Source organism: Primulina tabacum, chromosome 5 (assembly GCF_025594145.1).
Source record: "Primulina tabacum isolate GXHZ01 chromosome 5, ASM2559414v2, whole genome shotgun sequence".
In the NCBI taxonomy this organism is placed as follows: Eukaryota; Viridiplantae; Streptophyta; class Magnoliopsida; order Lamiales; family Gesneriaceae; genus Primulina; species Primulina tabacum.
The window spans coordinates 16,652,445-16,670,710 of NC_134554.1; the positions used below are offsets into that span (position 1 = coordinate 16,652,445).

Sequence of the window (18,266 nt, forward strand, 5' to 3'; positions counted from 1 at the left end):
ATTGTCATCTAATAAAAAATCAATGTAAAAAAATCATATTTAATAGATTTAAAAGGTATTTGACTAAACTCATTTAAAACAAGTTATAAATTTTTACATCTTTTAAGTCGTTTTAATAGTTTATAAACTATGATATCTTATTTAAAAATAAGTTATTAAAGTATTTGGATGTACTTATTTTAAACAAATTAAATATGTTAATTTTTTTATATTATAATATCTTTTTACTTCAAAATTATCAAAAATGATATAATATTATGAGTTAATGTGAGTAGTTACATGAAAATATTTTTATCATTTCAATATTAAAAAAATAAATCTATTTTATATTTATATTTAGAAAAATTAATGTTCGAAATAATATTTAATATTATTTTTAATATATGTAAGTAAAATATTGATTAAAATTATAATTATTAATTTACTCAATAAAGTTTCAACAATTTTGTTTTTTTTATTTGAACAAAACTTTGTTTTAAATTTGATATTAAAAAAAAAAAAACAAAGTGATACAATGGAAATTAAGAATGGTTGATAAAAATGAATAAGAAAATATATAGAGATATTTAGGATAAGTGAAATATTAAAATACAATCTTTTTAAAAGAGGCAAAGTATTCCAACTTTTTTTTTAAAAAACAGTTTTAAACTAGTACACAAATTATAAAAGCGTTTATAAGTTGTTTTAATGCTTATAAGTTCTGTCAAACACTTTCTTAGTAGTTTCACGCATAAAAAAATATCAAAACAAAAAATTAAGTTATTATATGAAAATCAAACTCGGACAAGTTATAAAATTAAAACTCAAAATAAGTCAACTTACTGGACTAAAATTGTAATTTTTTTAAAAAAAATTGGAATTACTTAATTGAAATTTAAGCAAATGCTCTAATATTTTCAAAATTAGTACAAAGAAAAAAGACTAAAAAATTTGGAAAATGGAAAAGAAGTTGAAAGAGTTTAGTGGGAGAAAAAACTGAATTGCGGTTTGTAAGAGTAGGAGGAGGAAATATGTAGTTTTTTCATTACCATTTGCCCCTTTAAATATGTAACCTTCGTGGAGGTGTTTGAGATATTTTTGTAGAATTACGTAATCAAGTTGGACAAAAAATTAGTAAAAGATATATATTATTACCATAATTTATTTTTAATTCAATTCAATTTTAGTTGTTTTCAGACGTCAAATAGTTTGAATAAAACAAAATGAATTAAATCGTGAATTAATTCGATTATTTAAAAAAAAAATAAATCGAATCGGCTCAAAATTTAAAATTCAACGTTCCTTGAGACCCCAAGATATTCAGTTTGAGTTCCTTTTACGTGGCTTATTCAGTTATATAAAATTCCTATCGAAAGTGATTAAAATTTAATGTCACTACACTAAAGCAAAAACTTATGTGAGACGATCTCACGGGTCGTATTTTATGAGACGAATCTCTTATTTGGGTCATTGATGAAAATGTATTATTTTTATGGTAAGAGTATTACTTTTTATTTTAAATATCGGTAGAGTTGACCCGTCTCACATATAAAGATTCGTGAGATCGTATCACAAGATACTTATTCTACTACTAAAACCCAACTGGCCTGATTACTACTACCTTGAATGTTTTATGCTTGTTTTATGGATATATATCAACAAATCAAGAATCAAAATGAAAATGAAAATTACATTATTGTTTGAACCACAATATTCATTTTTGTTTCATTATGATTTTTTGGTATGCTGTATCGATTACGATGAATGAGTCGAGACAGAGGTTAGATGGCCTTGCTGGATTAATGATTCAACACAATCATCAAACATCTCTTGAATTGATCTGAACTTCACTCCTAAACCCTTCAGTTTCGACACGTTGAAGTCATAGTAAGGTCTGTCCAATTTCTCAAACCTGCAAAAAGAAAAGGCTGCAACATCTTATTCAACATGGATTCAATGATATTTGTTGGTGACTGGGGGATTCTTACCTTTTGGGAATGGGTAGTGCAGGATAGCGTGCTGATAGAATTGAAGCCAATTCATTGTTGTCCAGAACGGCTGAGCTGCAAAGATACCGCCCTTTCGCGTTCTCATTCTCAAACACAACAATATGGCTCGACGCAACGTCATCTATGTGAACATATCCCATTCTTCCATACCACTGAAACTTCTCTGATTCCCCTGGTGTGTGTTTTTATTGGAGACGAGCAAAAAAACTAGAAGTCAGTTACTCGGAAGTTGGAAGTCAGTTTTGTTCCACTCATGATAATCTTAATCATGTATTACCTCTGAGCAAGCCAAGTACATCAGCTGAAGTAGAACAAAGAACTGGGGGTAAACAGGGTCCAATCACAAACGAAGGCAGAACAGTCACCAGATTGATTTTATTGTTCTCACAGAATTCCCAGGCAGCTTTCTCCGCCAGAGTTTTTGATATTGCATACCAAACCTAGTAGGAACAAACCCAAGAAAAAAGGCGCCCATGTCAGATATACTTACAAAGCATATATAAAAGATATTCCAGGCTGCTACTTATTGGAATACCTTGTGTTTTTCACACAGGTCCACAGAGCTCCAAGATGACTCATCCAATGGCACATCTGGGTCAAAATCTTCTCTTGTCCTCACTGTCGATGAAGATGAGGTCAGAACCACACGCCTCAAAGATGGATTTCTTTTGCACGAGCGTAACACATTGAGAGTGCCATCAATTGCAGGTTTCAATATCTCCGCCTGCCACGAACCAAAATCAACGTTTGTCTAGGGGAGAATATATAGGGTATTAAAATAGGTGGTATATAAAGCATGCCTCTGGATCAGAAGGGTGCCCTAAAACAGGTGATGCAGTATGAAACACTCCAACACAGCCCATGATTGCTTCATCAAAGCTGCCTTCTATCATCAGGTCTCCTCTCACCAGGCAAAGCCTTTCTTTTGCTCCATCCAGCTTCCACAGATGCCCCGCTTTCTTCTCATCTCCTGATTAAGAAATTGTAAGAAACAGACTAAATACTGCAAATATAATTAAAAAATACCACAGGAGCAAAGTTAATCTTTCAATTTTGCAGCTGATTCTACCTGGATCTCTGACTGTTCCAATGACATGATAATCAGATAAAAGGAGGCGCTTGATCAACCATGAGGCTAGAAACCCAGCTGCACCAGTAACACACACTTTACCCTTCACTTCAGGCATCTGATCCAATCTCCTTTTGTTTTATTAAAATTGTAGTTATATGATATGAAATTCTGTTTGGGAACCAAATTTATACACCCTTCAAAGCAATGCAAGTACTAGAGATGGTAGGTCATCTGATGTGTGTGTCTCATTAATTAACAAATATAAAAATAAAAGGCAACAATGTTAGAGTGGTAGTTGTTGGCGTGATATTCTTTTGACTTGGGAAATCAAGAGATAGAAATGGGTGAACCAAATTGCTATGAGAAAATAGTCGAGGCAAGAGTTTGACTTTTTTCCCTTAAAACGATATTGCTCCGCCCCGATGTTCACGGTTGTTGGCAATTCGTTTCCCAAGATACAACGACTACGACTTTAAAATAATAGCACTACAAATTTTAAAGCCACACGAACTTGAAAAATTTAGAACGCTATCAATATGGTATGTAAACTTTTTAATTACGAATTCTAAGCGTTAAACTTAAAAATTCAATTCCAAGAGTTTAAATCTTGCAAAACGTAGATTTAAGTGCAAATGCTTAAAAAACTCAAAACTAGAAGACAACTCTCGAATTTAATTCCAAAGTTCGAATTTAAGCGTATAAGCTTAGAAAATTCAAACTCAAGATTTTATATCTTGAAAATTTGAACTTTAAGCGCTAATACTTAAAATTCGCATAAAGAACTAAACTTAGAGAGAAAAGAGAAGAAGAGAAATTGGTGCTTTGAATACAAACGAGGGATGTCCTATTTATAATAGATGAAAAGCTTTCATGAAATGATGCACCACTTCACAACACCATTTCATAATTGAACCAAAATCATCTTGGCCATTCGGCCAAGACCAAAGAGACGCCACATTCACGAAATCACACGGCCAAATGGTCGTGTGAGGTAGTGTGATTTCAATAAATTTTTTTAATGTTATATATCCTTTCGATTCAATCTTTTCACTCGATAAAATTTAAATTCAATTAATTTCTCATTCACCCTAATTGGTAATCGAAAAATAATTCTATTTCCTACGATTTAAATTATTTTATCGATTTTAAATTATTACAAGAACTGATTTACAGGTATTAAGTAGGCAGAGAAGCCAAAAAGCATGACGATCATCAATGTGCTCAAATTAATGAAACATGACAAAACTGTTACAGAGTTGGTTCTTGTTAAATAAGAATGAATCTCACTATCCAGTTTAACATAAGCTATTCTCTATCACAAGGATACTTTCTGCTACAAAGGAACTGTTAAAAATGGCAAAATCGTCTGCTATGAATCTCTTCGTGCCACAAGACGCAGTGGTAGAAAAATGGCAGATCAAAGTTTCTCTTTGCCACTGTCCAATAAACATAGCCGTATAATCAATTTGTTCGCAGCCGTTTTGCAGATTTACCACTGTGATCTTCAGATACGCCAATTGCTCGGCCATGATCATTTATCAGATTGATTTAAATTTAAACATCCAACCAGGAAAGTCAGATTCCAAGAACAAAGATGTTGGAGTTGATTTGTAAAACGCCAGTGGGACTTGTTTTGACCCTTCTTCGTACCTACAACAAAAATTAAGCTTTAAATAGGATACTGAATTAAGAATGGCAACCAGCAAAAATATAGTGGTTTAAAGAGAGTCGCATTGTAGGTCAAGTGAAGACGAAACAAAATAAAAGATCAAACAGTTTGGATAAAAGTTATCTAAAATGCACACAACATGGGCTACCTATCTTTCTCCTCAAATTTCATAGCATGACATGTATTTCCAAGAACGTGGACATAATCGATAGCATGACATGTATTTCCAAGAAGACTGCGGGAGCCAAGTCCAACCCCTTGAAATTTTGCCACCTCAACAACGTTAATGGAACCCACCACCCATTTGGGCATTCGCCGTCTTTTTTGCTTGTAATCTATCCCAAATAGATGGTCTCTGCGTGAGTGAACGATCGTCAAACGTGTGAGTCTGTCGCTGGGGAAATATGGATAACAGGCGTAGGGTCGAGGAGTTTACGGCGGGGGTACTACGGTCTGTGTGTTGCTGGAGGTATGCTGAGTGCTGGACCAGCCATCTCGCGATAACCCCGCTCGATGTCTTGAAGGTTAACGTGCAGGTATGCCCAGAAAATTGTTCATCCATTCAACTCCCGTAATTGGCTCTTGTGATTTGGATTCTTTAATTTGCTCTCTGTATGTTAGGCGTCTTAAATTTTGTCCATGGCTGTGTGAGCCTCTGTTCTTAGTACTCACTTTGTTTTTCTTCGTGACTTGGCGAAGTCGAGGTGGTTTTTTTGACATTTAACTGCTTACAGGGATGCTGCTTCCAGTTAAGAACCGAATGGAAATAAGATTTCGATTTTAAATGATATATTTTATTTATTTTCCTAACAGAGTTTTATTTGTTGATTTGATTGTGCAAACAAGGATGTTTGTTTTATTGATGATAATATGTGTGCTACCCTACCATCTGGGCATTTTAGGTGTCGGGCCTGACAACTCTGTGCAGAGAAGAAGGTGCCTCTGCTCTTTGGAGAGGTTGGTCTGGGAAATATTTTGGATATGGTTAAAAGGTGGATGCAAATTTGGTCTTTATGAATATTACAAGAAGATTATTTATGAAGATTATTTGATCTCAGTGAATGTGTTCTAGTTATTGAAACAACTTTGTGGAAACTACAAAATGTTGCGAAGAGTTGGTGCAAGTTATTTTTAGCTAACGACTAAAGTGTTCTGTTTGTTAAAAATAACAAACAGATGGTTGGGTGGATAGAATTAATTTGGATGTTTCTTTTGGTATTTATTTAGAAAAACATTGTGTTGTTTTTCTATTGATTAATTATATTTTAACCTTTTTTTATTATATAACATAAATATAGATATATTATTGTGTCGGTTTCATGTGGATTTGAAGAATGACATGGCAATGAATGTTATACACCGACAGTGTTTTTTAATGATAAAAATTACTTCCCAAAAAAAAAAAAAAAAAAAACTATGATAACCGGGGCTTGGTTCGATCCGAGTTGAATGAAAAAATAAAAAAAAAAACCGACCCATGTGATGTAATAAAAAATTAATAAACGAAACCCAACTACCAAGTAAGGCAAACAAATTAATAATCAAGAACATGAACACCGACAAATGTGTCGACCAAAAAACTGAGTATTCTACTCCGTTTGCGTACATTGATACGAACACCATGAAATTAGCTAAGATTACCACAAAACAATCTTCGTTTTAAGCAACAATAGAATAAGTGGAATCACACCCACAAGACGCCGGTGATATCTATCGATCATACTTGGAAGCTGGAGATGGATTGTGAATGATTTATTATTCTGGCTGGGTGAACAATGTACAGGCATATTATATATGTATGATTTGAAGGGATGATTGATTAGCTGTAGCGCATGGTCTGAGGGAGGCCAACGTCGTCCGAGCGGGAGAGTTTGCGGCGGAGTTGAGAGGTCACCTTGAAGAAGACGTGGCGCCAGCTGCCCTTGTTTTGAAACCCGAGGGTGGCAGTTTCCTCCGCGTTCATCTCCAGATCTGCAGCGAAGGCGGGCTTCCTGGAGAGGATCCATCCCCACCCCCAATCCCACCACTTCCTTATGGAGTCGCCGGCGTTCTCTCCCAAGGAGGAGAGCGACTTGGAGCGGCGGAATGCCCATGCCGCGGCGGCGGGAGGAGAGGGCTGGATCTTGAGGTTGAGGGAGAGGGATAAGAGCCTCCGCCGGATCCCGGGACGGTCCTGCAGGCCTGGCTCCGAGACTGGGAGTGATTGCGAACCCTGCTGCATCATCTTGAACACGGACCTGCAGCTCATCATTGCAGCCCAACAGTTACTGAGGAGAGAATGAATGAATCAAGAGGCTTGGAGGAGTTGGGACAAGACAGCCTGTTTTATTTGGATTCCACACAACACCAACCATGTGTTTACCTTTTAGCTATCAACCATTTTTAATTTAATTTTATTTTATTTTATTTACTGATTATTAAACATCCTTCCCAGATTTCTTGCTCAATGACAAAAACTTACGTGAAACGATCTCACAGATCATATTTTGTGAGACAGATCTCTTATTTGGATTATCCATGAAAAAAAATTACTTTTTATTGTGAATATCGATAAGATTGACTCGTCTCACAGATAAAAAATCGTGAAACTGTCTCACAAAAACATACGTTTACTATAATACACAATATTTTAGTTTTCTCCAACTTAATATCTTAATTCTTCGAAAGTTTTTACGTTACTAAATTTTCACATCTTGATTTTATGATATATATAATATAATATTATTAATTTTTCTTAACCAAAAATATATATTTTAACAAACATTTAAAATAAACTCCAAAAATTCATCAAGCTGTTCTTATCAACTTGCGTTAAATTGGAATGGAGGAAATATATCATTTCAGAAATCTCAACGAGTCTCAATTCGAAGAGCTTAGGGCCTTGAGCTCTTGGGCACATTACGCGCTTTGAACTTTTAATTATGTCTGTCCATATATATATACACACAAACACACACACGATTATGACCCTGTCAAAGCAACACTAGTTGGTTTGGAACGTTGCTGGATTCTTTCCGAATAAGGTGATTAAACATATAAAAAAAATATCATTTGAAGAATATTGTTACTCCAGGCCACTGGTTCATCTAGACTCGAGGACCACAAGTTACAATAGCCCAAAAAAGCTTCAGAAAACAGTAGGACGACCGTGATTTTGTTTGTCATAAAATTTGGGCAATTTCAGATGCTAGATACATATGTTTCAGGCCAAGTACTGATTAAACTTGATGACGCAATCATAGAGCCGTCCTCCAAGGAACTCAGCAACCTCCGGGTGCTTCACCTGGATTGCAGAGCAAGAAATGAATACATATCCATCAGTAGCAACCGACGTAAATATTCGAAGTAAGTTAACCTTACCATAGCAATTTTCAAGGAATCACATTTAAACTGTGCATAAAGGTTAGTCTCTATTCCACGGCCCTGACCAAAAATATCAAAACAAATATGTGAGGCTCAGAAAAATTAGTCATGTACCAACACTTAACCAAGCAACAAAGAAACACATCTTTAGTTTTCACTTGATCGGACCTCATCATCCCAAAGCACTTCCGCAGTCTAATAGAAGGTGGATAGAACAATGTCTTAAAAAATTAGCAATTTGAATTTATAACTTGGTAAGAACTTACCATCCCTTCCAAAATCACGAGGTCTGCATCACTTGCTAGGTAGGAAAGTTCTTGTGATACGCTGGTAAGATCAATAACCTGTTATAATATCAAACCATACTAAAATATCTACGGAAGTCTCATTTCAAGAAACAAAGTTAGAATAGATTAAGAAATGGATTTCTTACAGGCAAATCATTACCAGAGTTGGCAATGAAAAGATTTGAAGTGTCAACTCCCAGAAGCATCCCATTCTCATCCTTCAACTGTGCATACAAACTTTTGGTGACAAACCCAACCTACTCTTTAAGCTATTATAGCACCAATACTATAACAACTCTACTACCTTTGCTAAAACCTCGATCAGTTCAGTGTATGTTATGTCATTGATAGAAGGCAAGTCATTAGCGGCCAATACAACCTGCAAAGAAATAATTTTTTCCAGCTTGAAAGGCCAAAACAATTTATATACACGTCTCTTCTATCATAATATAGGATATATAATATAGGTTCATAAGTCGCCTAATTTCTGCACCACCGCAAGGGAATAAAATATGATTGCCAGGAATCGCTTTCCAATCAAGATAAAATCTTTACTTTACTTTCTTAGTAACAAGCCAAACACTTGATCGACAAGTAGTAAAATATCAAATCAGACCTTTACACCATGTCGTAAAAGCTCTCTTGCAAATGGCAATATACCTAAAACAACATCTGCACCAGAATTATCTACAAAGATTACAGCCTGTGCAATTGGAAAGCAAGTCAGAGAGAGTAAAATGTGCATAAAGGATGAGAGCAAACAATGGAAGAAAAAACCATTATAGGTCAATTAATCCCAGAAACTAACCTTTTTCCACGATTTTTGACCCCATTTTGATATGAAATTGTCCAAATCATCAATAACCCATGGTCGTGGGACAAGGTTCTGACAGCTAGCTTGAAAGGACATGCCATCCTTTGCAAACAACTCCGCTAGCTGCAATATTCAAGTGAGTTGACAAATTATGTAATGGCATTCAGAGGTTGAGCAATCAATCCAACCAGATAACTTAAAACGCAGACTGAGGAATTATTCCAACAGGATAAAGTAAATGCAGGCTGAGGAATTAATCCGACCATATAACTTAAATGGTAGTATGCTACCATTGTGCATGCTTCTAAGCTTGAAAACTGATCAGGCATGGATGCATCTAACTAAATAGAAATTTCAACAATTTCTGAAAGACAGCACGATTAAAAACACACCGGATCAGATTTCCAAACACGGACTACAACCCAGTCGGAAATTCAAATTGTGGCGAACGGTGTAGAAAGTTTAAATTTAACATGTTGATGAAATTTTATTTGAATCTTTCAGCATCAAATTCATATTACAGTGAGAAAATTAATCGATGATGTCAGTGAAGCGATGATGTCAGTGAAGCTCTAGAAATTTTCAGTTTCATCAGTGACAACCATCCACAGCAATCATGAGATAGAGGCTGTAATCTGATAGACCTACAACAAAAAAATTTCAAAAACTGGGGAATCTATTGTTTCTCATAAAATGCAAAGCTAAATGAGGAAATAAATTATTCTATAAAAGCCAATCATATAATCATGCAAGTCATCATATTCCAACAAAATGGTGCTTAATTCCTACAAATCCTAGCTGAGAGCCTGACATACCTGTGCTGAGCCAAGATCAAATATGTTACCAGCAAAGATTCCTCTAATCAAATTCTCAATACGCTTTGCTTCATCTTCTATGGCATCATTAAGATGAACAACATCTTTAAACAGGGTAATCGCCTTGGCATTCTCTTCATCCTATCAATGTAAAAAATTGATCTTGTTCCACCCATTGTTAAGCAGAAGTAAAACAAAGAAGGAAGCAAACATGAAGCTCAACTAAGAATTGCTTCATCAAATCCAGAGAAGTTGACACTGTGTATAGGTGCTATCATGTAAATGGTCAATATTTAATAAAGATCACTCTTGTAATTTTTTTAAAAATGGATAACCCCAGTCCGAAGTAATATTCAAATGTTGGACTTGGGTAACAGGTTGAATCATTTGCAATCCACGGTTTCAAATTTAAAAACTCAAATACATCTTCTACTTATTGACACTATAATTATACAAATCACAATGGATTTCATATAATTGTAATGTTACAAAGATTTGAAATTCATTATGATTAGTATAATTGTACATGAATAAGTAGGGAGAGGATTTAAATTTCATTTGAATCAATCAATTTCAAATACTTCCATCCAAACACAACCAAAGTGAATATGTCCCTCATTGACAAAATTGCTTTTCTCAATCCCTACTAAGTTTATTAGCAGCATCAAACTCAAAATCTCAAGGTCTAAAGGAATGAAGCTGGTGTTGGTATTGACTGAAACGAACGTGTGAGAAAATTCCCGACCTTGACCTTCTTGAATATATCTCTGAATCCCACTTCTCTAAGGACTAGCTCACGAAGCTGGCAAAGAAGCTGATAACAATTCCTTGTGAATAAAACAGATCAAATATACAAAAATATATAACTCGAAAACTTAACAGAATAGCTCAATTTTACGAGAGGGATCGGCATACAATGCAATCAGGCGGGCCACCATGACTTTCGGGATCTTTCTTCAAGTCCTCAAGTATTTCCTTGTATCTAGAGGGGGTGGACACACAAGTAGTCAAGAAAATCTAAACAAAATAAATGCAATCAATCGAGCACAGCTAATCTCGTATGTCAGTAGTTGAACTTAATACACAAAGTCATACATCACCTTTGAGCGAACTTTTCAGCTTTGGCGGGTGCATCGGGCACCGAATCGTCACTCTGAGCGCGATTCCTGCAAAGTCATTCATAATCACAAACATGATCATGAGAAACAGATATGACAAATTAATAGTCGAAAAGAAAAAGGGAAAGTTGATACCGGAAAGAGGGGATGGAATTGGCGAAGAGATTGATCCAAGAGAGCTCGGTGGGGGTGGTCTTCTTAGGATTGTCGGAAGGGAATCTGTAAGGAATGGTGCATGATCTGTAATTTTGCTCCAACAACACGGGCAGCGCCACCATTTCCCCCGATTTCTCCATGCCGAATTCTAGAGCAATCCCGATTGATTAGAACATGTAGTTTGATTTGAAGGTACCATAATTCACTGAGAAATATTAAATTATTAACCTAATTGCCCATTATTGCCATTATTGTCTCCAATATTGAAGGTTCGTTTATATAATCAAGAATAAAAATTTAGCCACACATTTACAGGGTCTATTGATTTTTTTAAAATCACGTGAATTTGTTCATTAAAATCATGTACAGTGCCCTCATATAACATCGAAATTACCAATATTGAATTAGGTCATGTTCTGAGTTTGGAAATATTCTAAATATTTTTTTTTTGTTTTCAAAGGAAATAGTTTATTTGTATGCTTAAATAATTTAATTTTTTGAAATATTATACATTTTTATATTTATAAAATATTTCTCTTATCTAGTTATTTTCATATATCTTAGATGAAAATAAACTCCTCTTTTTTTTAATATTTTTTAAGAATTATATTCCAAATAATTAGAAAATTTACAACAATCATTCATAAGCCAGAAGACACTTATTTATACCATATTATCTACTCATTTGAATCCTTCTATAGTTGGGTATTAAATATCTTATAAAAATTAATTATTTTTGACAAAACTTAAACGAGTGGGTCTCTTCTGAGGCAGTCTCACGAATCTTTATCTGTGAGACGAGTCAACCATGTCGATTGGGTGATTGTAAATTTTAAGTATGAACGACTGCCACAATTCTGCTTCATTTGTGGTTTACTTGGCCATATGGATCGTTTCTGTGAAAAGCTTTTCACCATCCCTGAAGCTGATATAAAAAAAGAATGGGGAATATGGCTTCGTGCACCGACAAGGAAAAACACAAATACAGAAGGGAGTCGATGGCTTCGAGATGATGTTTACACTGCCGAAACAAACAACAATATTTCTGGATTAAGTTCGGGCCATGAGAATCGATGCAGTTCGAAGGATAACGTAAATTTGGAAACAAATCTTCTTGAATCTTCAAATGCACAAAGAGCGGCGAGTGGGAATTTAAATCACCGAACAATCAGGGCAAATAACAAGGAGGATTTCCAGGACAATCTTATAGGAGATTCAAATCAAAGTATAATATATGGCTAAGAAGATGGTATCGTGGAGATAATTGAGGAGCGAAAAAGAAGGCGTGAGATTGACCATATCATTGAGTCACAAAACAATATGGACATGGGTATATGCAAAGAAGTGAGGCCCAACAAAGTATGGAAACCGATGCTAGTAATCCAAAAAACTTATTATTGGCAGGCTCTGGATCCCAGGCCTGCCACAAACGATGATCGTGTTAAGTTGGAACTGCCGAGGATTGGGCAATTCTAGGGCAGTTCCTGTGCTACGTGAGTTAATAAGAACTCACACACCAGATATCATTTTCCTTTTTGAAACTCTTGTTCATGCCCAAAAGTTAGAGGATATCCGTATAAAGATTGGTTATGAGGGATGTTTTGCAGTAAATAGAGATGGAAGAAGTGGGGGAATTGGTGTGCTTTGGCGATGCTCCTCTACCTGTTCACTGATGTCTTTCTCAAATAATCATGTGGATATGGAAATAGTGAATACAGCTACAGGGGGATGGCGTTTGACTGGATTTTATGGGTTTCCAGAAAGACATCGAAGAAGAGACTCTTGGAATCTTCTCAGGACTATAGCTGATGCATCCACGTTGCCATGGTGTATAATTGGTGACTTCAATGACCTATTACATATTGAGGACAAGCGAGGAAGGGTAGAGCACCCCGAATGGTTATTCAACGGCTTTCGGACAGCTGTAAATGACTGTGCACTCCAGGAGATCTCAATGCAAGGGTATCAATTCACATGGTCACGGAGTAGAGGCAAACCAAATGCAGTTGAGGAAAGGCTTGATCGAGCTTTTGGAAATTCTGAGTGGATGGCTCTATTCCCAAATGCCCAAGTAAATAATCTGGTTGTTGCTATCTCTGACCACCCACCACTACTGCTTAGGACCATTCAACCTGAAATCTTTTTCCAGAAGCGCAAATTTCGATTTGAGAACAAATGGTTAAGAGAACCCGATTTTAAAGAAATGGTACACAACAGTTGGGATGCTGGTTCAGCTCATGATCTACTTCCCAGACTCGAGATATGCTCTGAATTACTATCAAACTGGGGGAAACAACGCTTTGCATCTTTCAAAAGAAATATTAACCAGTACAAAAAGAAGATGGAACAGCTTAGGCATTATTCGGACCCTGACTCGGTGGAAGAATATGATGCTATAAGAAAAAACATGATTGATCTCCTCGTACAAGAAGAAGATCATTGGCGTCAGAGAGCCAAATCTTTTTGGTTGAGTGAGGGTGATTTAAATACAAAATTCTTTCATGCAAATGCCCGAAGGAGAAGGAATCAAATCACACGGCTACAAGATGGAAATGGGATCTGGTATGAGGATAAAGCGAATATATCTCAAATTGTTGTGCAGAACTTTGCCGATCTTTATTCGGAAAGTAATGGGAATTATGATCCGGTAATAGATGTGATAAACATTACCATCTTGGAAGAAGATAATGAGATGCTTCTTGCTCCTTACACTCCTGAAGAATTTAAAGAGGCGGTGTTTCAAATGCACCCCGACAAATCCCCGGGACCAGATGGTTTCAATCCAGCGTTCTATCAAAAATTTTGGCATTTACTGGGGCAGGACGTATATAACAATTGCAAAAAATGGATGGAGCAGGCATCTTTCCCTACCAGCCTCGGGGATTCAAATATTGTCTTGATTCCGAAATGTGAAACTCCATCTTCCATGAAATATCTTCGGCCGATTGCTCTCTGTAATGTAATGTACAGAATTATGGCCAAGGTGATTGAAAATAGACTAAAGAAAATTCTGCCAAAAGTGATATCTTCATCGCAATCCGCATTTGTTCAGGGTCGAACCATAACGGACAATATCCTAGTCGCCTTTGAGATTCTCCATCACATGAAAATGAAAACAAAAGGCAAGATGGGTGGTGTAGCTCTGAAAATGGATATTAGCAAGGCATATGATAGAGTCTACTGGGGATATCTTAAGGGCATCTTGATTAAAATGGGATTCAACACCAGATGGGTACAACTTATTATGCAGTGCGTAACCTCTGCCCGATACCCCATCTTGCTCATTGATCAAAGTGTTGGCCCTGTTCAACCTCAACGTGGCCTACGACAAGGTGATCCTTTATCACCTTATTTATTCATTCTATGTGCCGAAGGACTTTCTGCACTAATTCGAAGAGCGGAAGCACATGGATCATTGCATGGTTATAAGGTATGTCGAGGGGCACCCATTGTATCTCATCTGTTTTTCGCAGACGATAGCTTCTTCTTTTTCAGATCTACCACAGAAGAAACTACTATCATGAGGAATATTATCACAACATATCAGGAGGCATCGGGGCAAGCCATAAACTTTGGAAAATCAGGTATTTTCGATAGTGGTATTGTACACCAAGAAGTAAAAAACAAGATCTCATCAATCTTAGGGGTGAACTCGCCGCTTGATACTGGCAAATATTTGGGTCTCCCATCTTTGATTGGGCAAAGTAAAAAAATGGTTTTCAGCTATTTAAATGAGAATTTGGAAGCGAATACAATCGTGGAGAAATAAACCATTATCAAAAGCTGGCAGGGAGATTCTCATTAAGGCAGTGGCACAGGCTATACCTGTTAGAGTAGGTGCCCGTCGAGCCAAGTGTTGGCCGAGTGTTCACAATGAAACTCTATGTATAAGTAGTCTTTATTTTAATAATATTTGAATTTATCGTTTTGGCACTTCTTTATCTGTATACCCATGCTAGTTGCATAGATAAAGCACTTGAATATACAAATAGTAGAAAGAATATGAGATGCTCATATGATGAGTATCATGAAACTCATATTTGTAATACTGTATATTCTAAACGGTTCCTAGTCGATTCAGCCGCCACTAAGAAGGATACATGCCGCTCGAGTTCGAGACTAGTATCTGCGATGTGAGTAGCATGTTTCATTGGTAAGGGACATTGTGATGTCCGAGCATGCAGATAGGTGCTCCTGGTAGAGTGCACTGAACAACCCTCCATAAAGGACTTTCCAAGTGGTTCTCACTTATCGAGTGGAAACGTCCTAGTTTATGGTTGTACACCATTAGTCCTTATGACCCGGGACAACATTGAGACTCTATGTGCTAGAATTACACTTTGACTTGTTTACCGACTCTCATGGGGTCATCAGGTGGCAAGGTTGGGTGTTCTGTCGAAACATATAGGAGTCGATGCATTGTAGTCGGGGATTCACCGCTTACCTTCGGGTATGGATATCCTATGTGTTCTCATGTGTATGTAGGTTGAAATCTCTGATCAGAGTATGGTGGTAATTATGAAAGGGATTTCATAGATTACACCATCGATGCAACTATGACATGACACATAGTATCGATTCATTGACAACTCTCGATAAACCAATGGTTGTCGAATCGGTCGGGATATATGAGTTGAAGGGACCGTACTGTACGCTAACCATAATTGAATGGTTCTTGCAGGCACTATCATTTGATACCTAGGGAATCATGTAAGCGATGCTGCTAGGCGTTTAACATGATTGGTTGGGTACTATCAGACTTGAGTTCTGACGTTCTTGTTATCAAGGAGCTGATAAGTAAGAATGGAGCAATTGGGGTATGCTCATATAAGGACATGTTTAGTCCGAATCACATGGAGATGTGAACCCACGGCTAGTTGTATCAATGAACCATTGAGGGTCACATAAGTACTAGCTTTCTAGATCCCGTTGAGAGGTAAAAATAGTTCAATGTGTTGAACGGCATATAAATGGGTTTATAAGCGTTGAGAAAAATAGAAGTATGACTTCTATGAGAGAAATGTAATTTTTAATTTATGAATGTGTTCCTAAATTAAAAATAGGCCAAGTAAATAATGTATTTGAAAATTGTGATTTTCATAAACATTATTATGGACTAAATTAAATTAATTCAAGTGTTGAATTAATAAAACACTAGTGGGCCTAGTAGAGTCCAAATAATTAAATTAATTCAAGTGTTGAATTAATTAAATAACATTGGGCCTTGTAGAGCCCAATTGGAAATAATTATTTAACTAGTGGGCTTGAGTAAAATCAAGTAAAGTTTAATTGGGCTCAAATATGTTTGAGACAATTAAAAAGTCCATGGGCCCTTTGTAAATGTTACAAGCCCATTAGGTTTTACATGCTTGGGAGGTGAAGGGGTGTGAATACTTTTGATTAAAATATTGCATGGCATGCAACTTTTTTGGATCAACTTTTCCCACACCCAAGACAAGTCTTCCCCTCTCATTATTCATGTGTTGGCCGAAATTTTTGAAGGGAATTCTCTCAAGTTTTCTCTCATTTTTGTGTTCTTCAATTGTTGGAGAAAACACTCACTTCTCAAAGAAAAATCCTCTTAGTTTTCTAGTGCAAATTAAGAGAGAGGATCTACCTAGTTGGTGGTGGGCTTAATAGTTGAGCAAGGAGTGCTCAAAGGAAGCTTGAAGATAGTTTCTACCATTGAAGAGATAAGGTGTTTACACCTTAGTTGGAGCCATACATCAATCCTTGTGATTGATAGGTAAAATTCTACACACACTATGAATGTCATTTTTGTGTTTTATTGTATTTGCTACACATTATAAGGGGTGGCCGAAAATTTTGATGAAAATTTGATTTTTTAAACTTCGGTTGCGCTTCCGGTCACCGCAACCGATCCCCTTTCAATACCATCATATTGTATGAATGTTTTTCTACTGCCAGTATCTATAGCAGAAGAAATCCAGCGTATGTTAAATTCATTCTGGTGGGGTTCGAAGAAAGACAATCAACGTTGTATCCATTGGCTTTCTTGGGAGAGGTTGAGCGTTAGGAAAGAAGAAGGAGGTCTAGGATTCAGAGATCTCTACGGTTTCAATCTGGCAATGTTGGGGAGACAAGGTTGGTCGTTTATTTCCAACCCAGATACGCTCGCAAGTAGAATCTTCAAAGCTAAATACTTCCCTCGAGGGGACTTTCTTACAGCCCAATTGGGCCATAATCCAAGCTTCGTGTGGAAAAGTATCTGGAGCTCTCAATCATTGTTACAAATTGGATGTCGGTGGAAGATCGGAGATGGAACAAAGATAAATATCTAGAGTGATCCTTGGCTACGAGAAACGAACAATTTTCGGGTCCAAACCTCGATGATTTCTGGAATGGAATCACTAAGGGTGGCTGAATTGATGATTCCAGGACGCAAGCAATGGGATATTGAAATACTAAATGAGTTGTTTAATGCAAGAGATAAATGTGAAATATTGAAAATACCTCTACACGAGGCTTCAATGGCAGATATCAGAATATGGCACTACAGCAAAAATGGGAGATATACCGTTAAATCGGGGTATTGGGTAGTTTCTGAGATTATGTCGTCCAATATTGATTTCAGGACCTCGGGGGAATGAAAAATGTCTGGAAATTACAGATACCACCAAAAGTCAAAACCTTCTTATGGCGAGCAATTAGAGATTGCCTACCAGTGAGAGCAACTCTCCAACGCAAAGGTATTTCAGTCCCACTCACATGTGTACACTGTAATGATCATATTGAAAACACATGGCATGTGTTTCTACTATGCCCTATTGCTCAGGAATGCTGGAACGAGTCCCATCTTTCCCATATGATAAATTCATGTGCAGCAAAGGTGGACAGCTTTGCAGAAATGATATTCTTGATGATGACTACCTTAACAAATATGGAAGTCGGGAAGTCTGTTATGATTATGTGGGGATTATGGAAACAAAGAAATGAGAAACTTTGGAACAATAAGCATTGCAC

General features: G+C 36.5%; 3 protein-coding genes across 3 annotated transcripts; all 3 read right to left on the reverse strand.

Annotated features, from left to right (window-relative positions):
- Positions 1 to 1,635: 1,635 nt before the first annotated feature.
- On the reverse strand, positions 1,636 to 3,335 carry LOC142544879 (tetraketide alpha-pyrone reductase 1-like). Its single transcript, XM_075651905.1, has 6 exons — positions 3,058 to 3,335; positions 2,789 to 2,958; positions 2,524 to 2,712; positions 2,266 to 2,428; positions 1,968 to 2,160; positions 1,636 to 1,891 (listed from the first exon to the last, which is right to left on the reverse strand). Exons 1-6 carry the CDS (start codon positions 3,173 to 3,175, stop codon positions 1,735 to 1,737), a joined length of 990 nt encoding a protein of 329 aa, XP_075508020.1. The 5' UTR covers positions 3,176 to 3,335; the 3' UTR covers positions 1,636 to 1,734.
- A 2,915-nt stretch (positions 3,336 to 6,250) lies between these two features.
- LOC142544880 (uncharacterized) lies at positions 6,251 to 7,074 on the reverse strand. The gene has a single exon (XM_075651906.1). The coding sequence runs from the start codon at positions 6,978 to 6,980 to the stop codon at positions 6,549 to 6,551; it is 432 nt and encodes a 143-aa protein (XP_075508021.1). The 5' UTR covers positions 6,981 to 7,074; the 3' UTR covers positions 6,251 to 6,548.
- Positions 7,075 to 7,737: 663 nt separating this feature from the next.
- Positions 7,738 to 11,494, reverse strand: LOC142547121 (damage-control phosphatase At2g17340-like). Its single transcript, XM_075655223.1, has 12 exons — positions 11,262 to 11,494; positions 11,109 to 11,174; positions 10,924 to 10,990; positions 10,754 to 10,822; positions 10,009 to 10,149; positions 9,188 to 9,316; positions 8,996 to 9,082; positions 8,684 to 8,758; positions 8,526 to 8,603; positions 8,359 to 8,436; positions 8,090 to 8,152; positions 7,738 to 8,012 (listed from the first exon to the last, which is right to left on the reverse strand). Exons 1-12 carry the CDS (start codon positions 11,420 to 11,422, stop codon positions 7,932 to 7,934), a joined length of 1,095 nt encoding a protein of 364 aa, XP_075511338.1. The 5' UTR covers positions 11,423 to 11,494; the 3' UTR covers positions 7,738 to 7,931.
- Positions 11,495 to 18,266: the final 6,772 nt, after the last annotated feature.

What these genes read in the sequence shown, in the direction of transcription:
- LOC142547121 (XM_075655223.1), bottom strand. Translation starts at nt 11,422, where the DNA reads ATGGAGAAATCGGGGGAAATGGTGGCGCTGCCCGTGTTGTTGGAGCAA. An exon ending in ACTCTGGTAATGATTTGCCT is followed by an intron (nt 8,437 to 8,525) that starts GTAAGAAATCCA and finishes ATATTATAACAG; the next exon opens with GTTATTGATCTTACCAGCGT. An exon ending in TCGTGATTTTGGAAGGGATG is followed by an intron (nt 8,153 to 8,358) that starts GTAAGTTCTTAC and finishes ATTTTTGGTCAG; the next exon opens with GGCCGTGGAATAGAGACTAA.
- LOC142544880 (XM_075651906.1), bottom strand. Translation starts at nt 6,980, where the DNA reads ATGATGAGCTGCAGGTCCGTGTTCAAGATGATGCAGCAGGGTTCGCAA.
- LOC142544879 (XM_075651905.1), bottom strand. Translation starts at nt 3,175, where the DNA reads ATGCCTGAAGTGAAGGGTAAAGTGTGTGTTACTGGTGCAGCTGGGTTT. An exon ending in ACCTGTGTGAAAAACACAAG is followed by an intron (nt 2,429 to 2,523) that starts GTATTCCAATAA and finishes TGTTCCTACTAG; the next exon opens with GTTTGGTATGCAATATCAAA. An exon ending in TGTACTTGGCTTGCTCAGAG is followed by an intron (nt 2,161 to 2,265) that starts GTAATACATGAT and finishes AACACACACCAG; the next exon opens with GGGAATCAGAGAAGTTTCAG.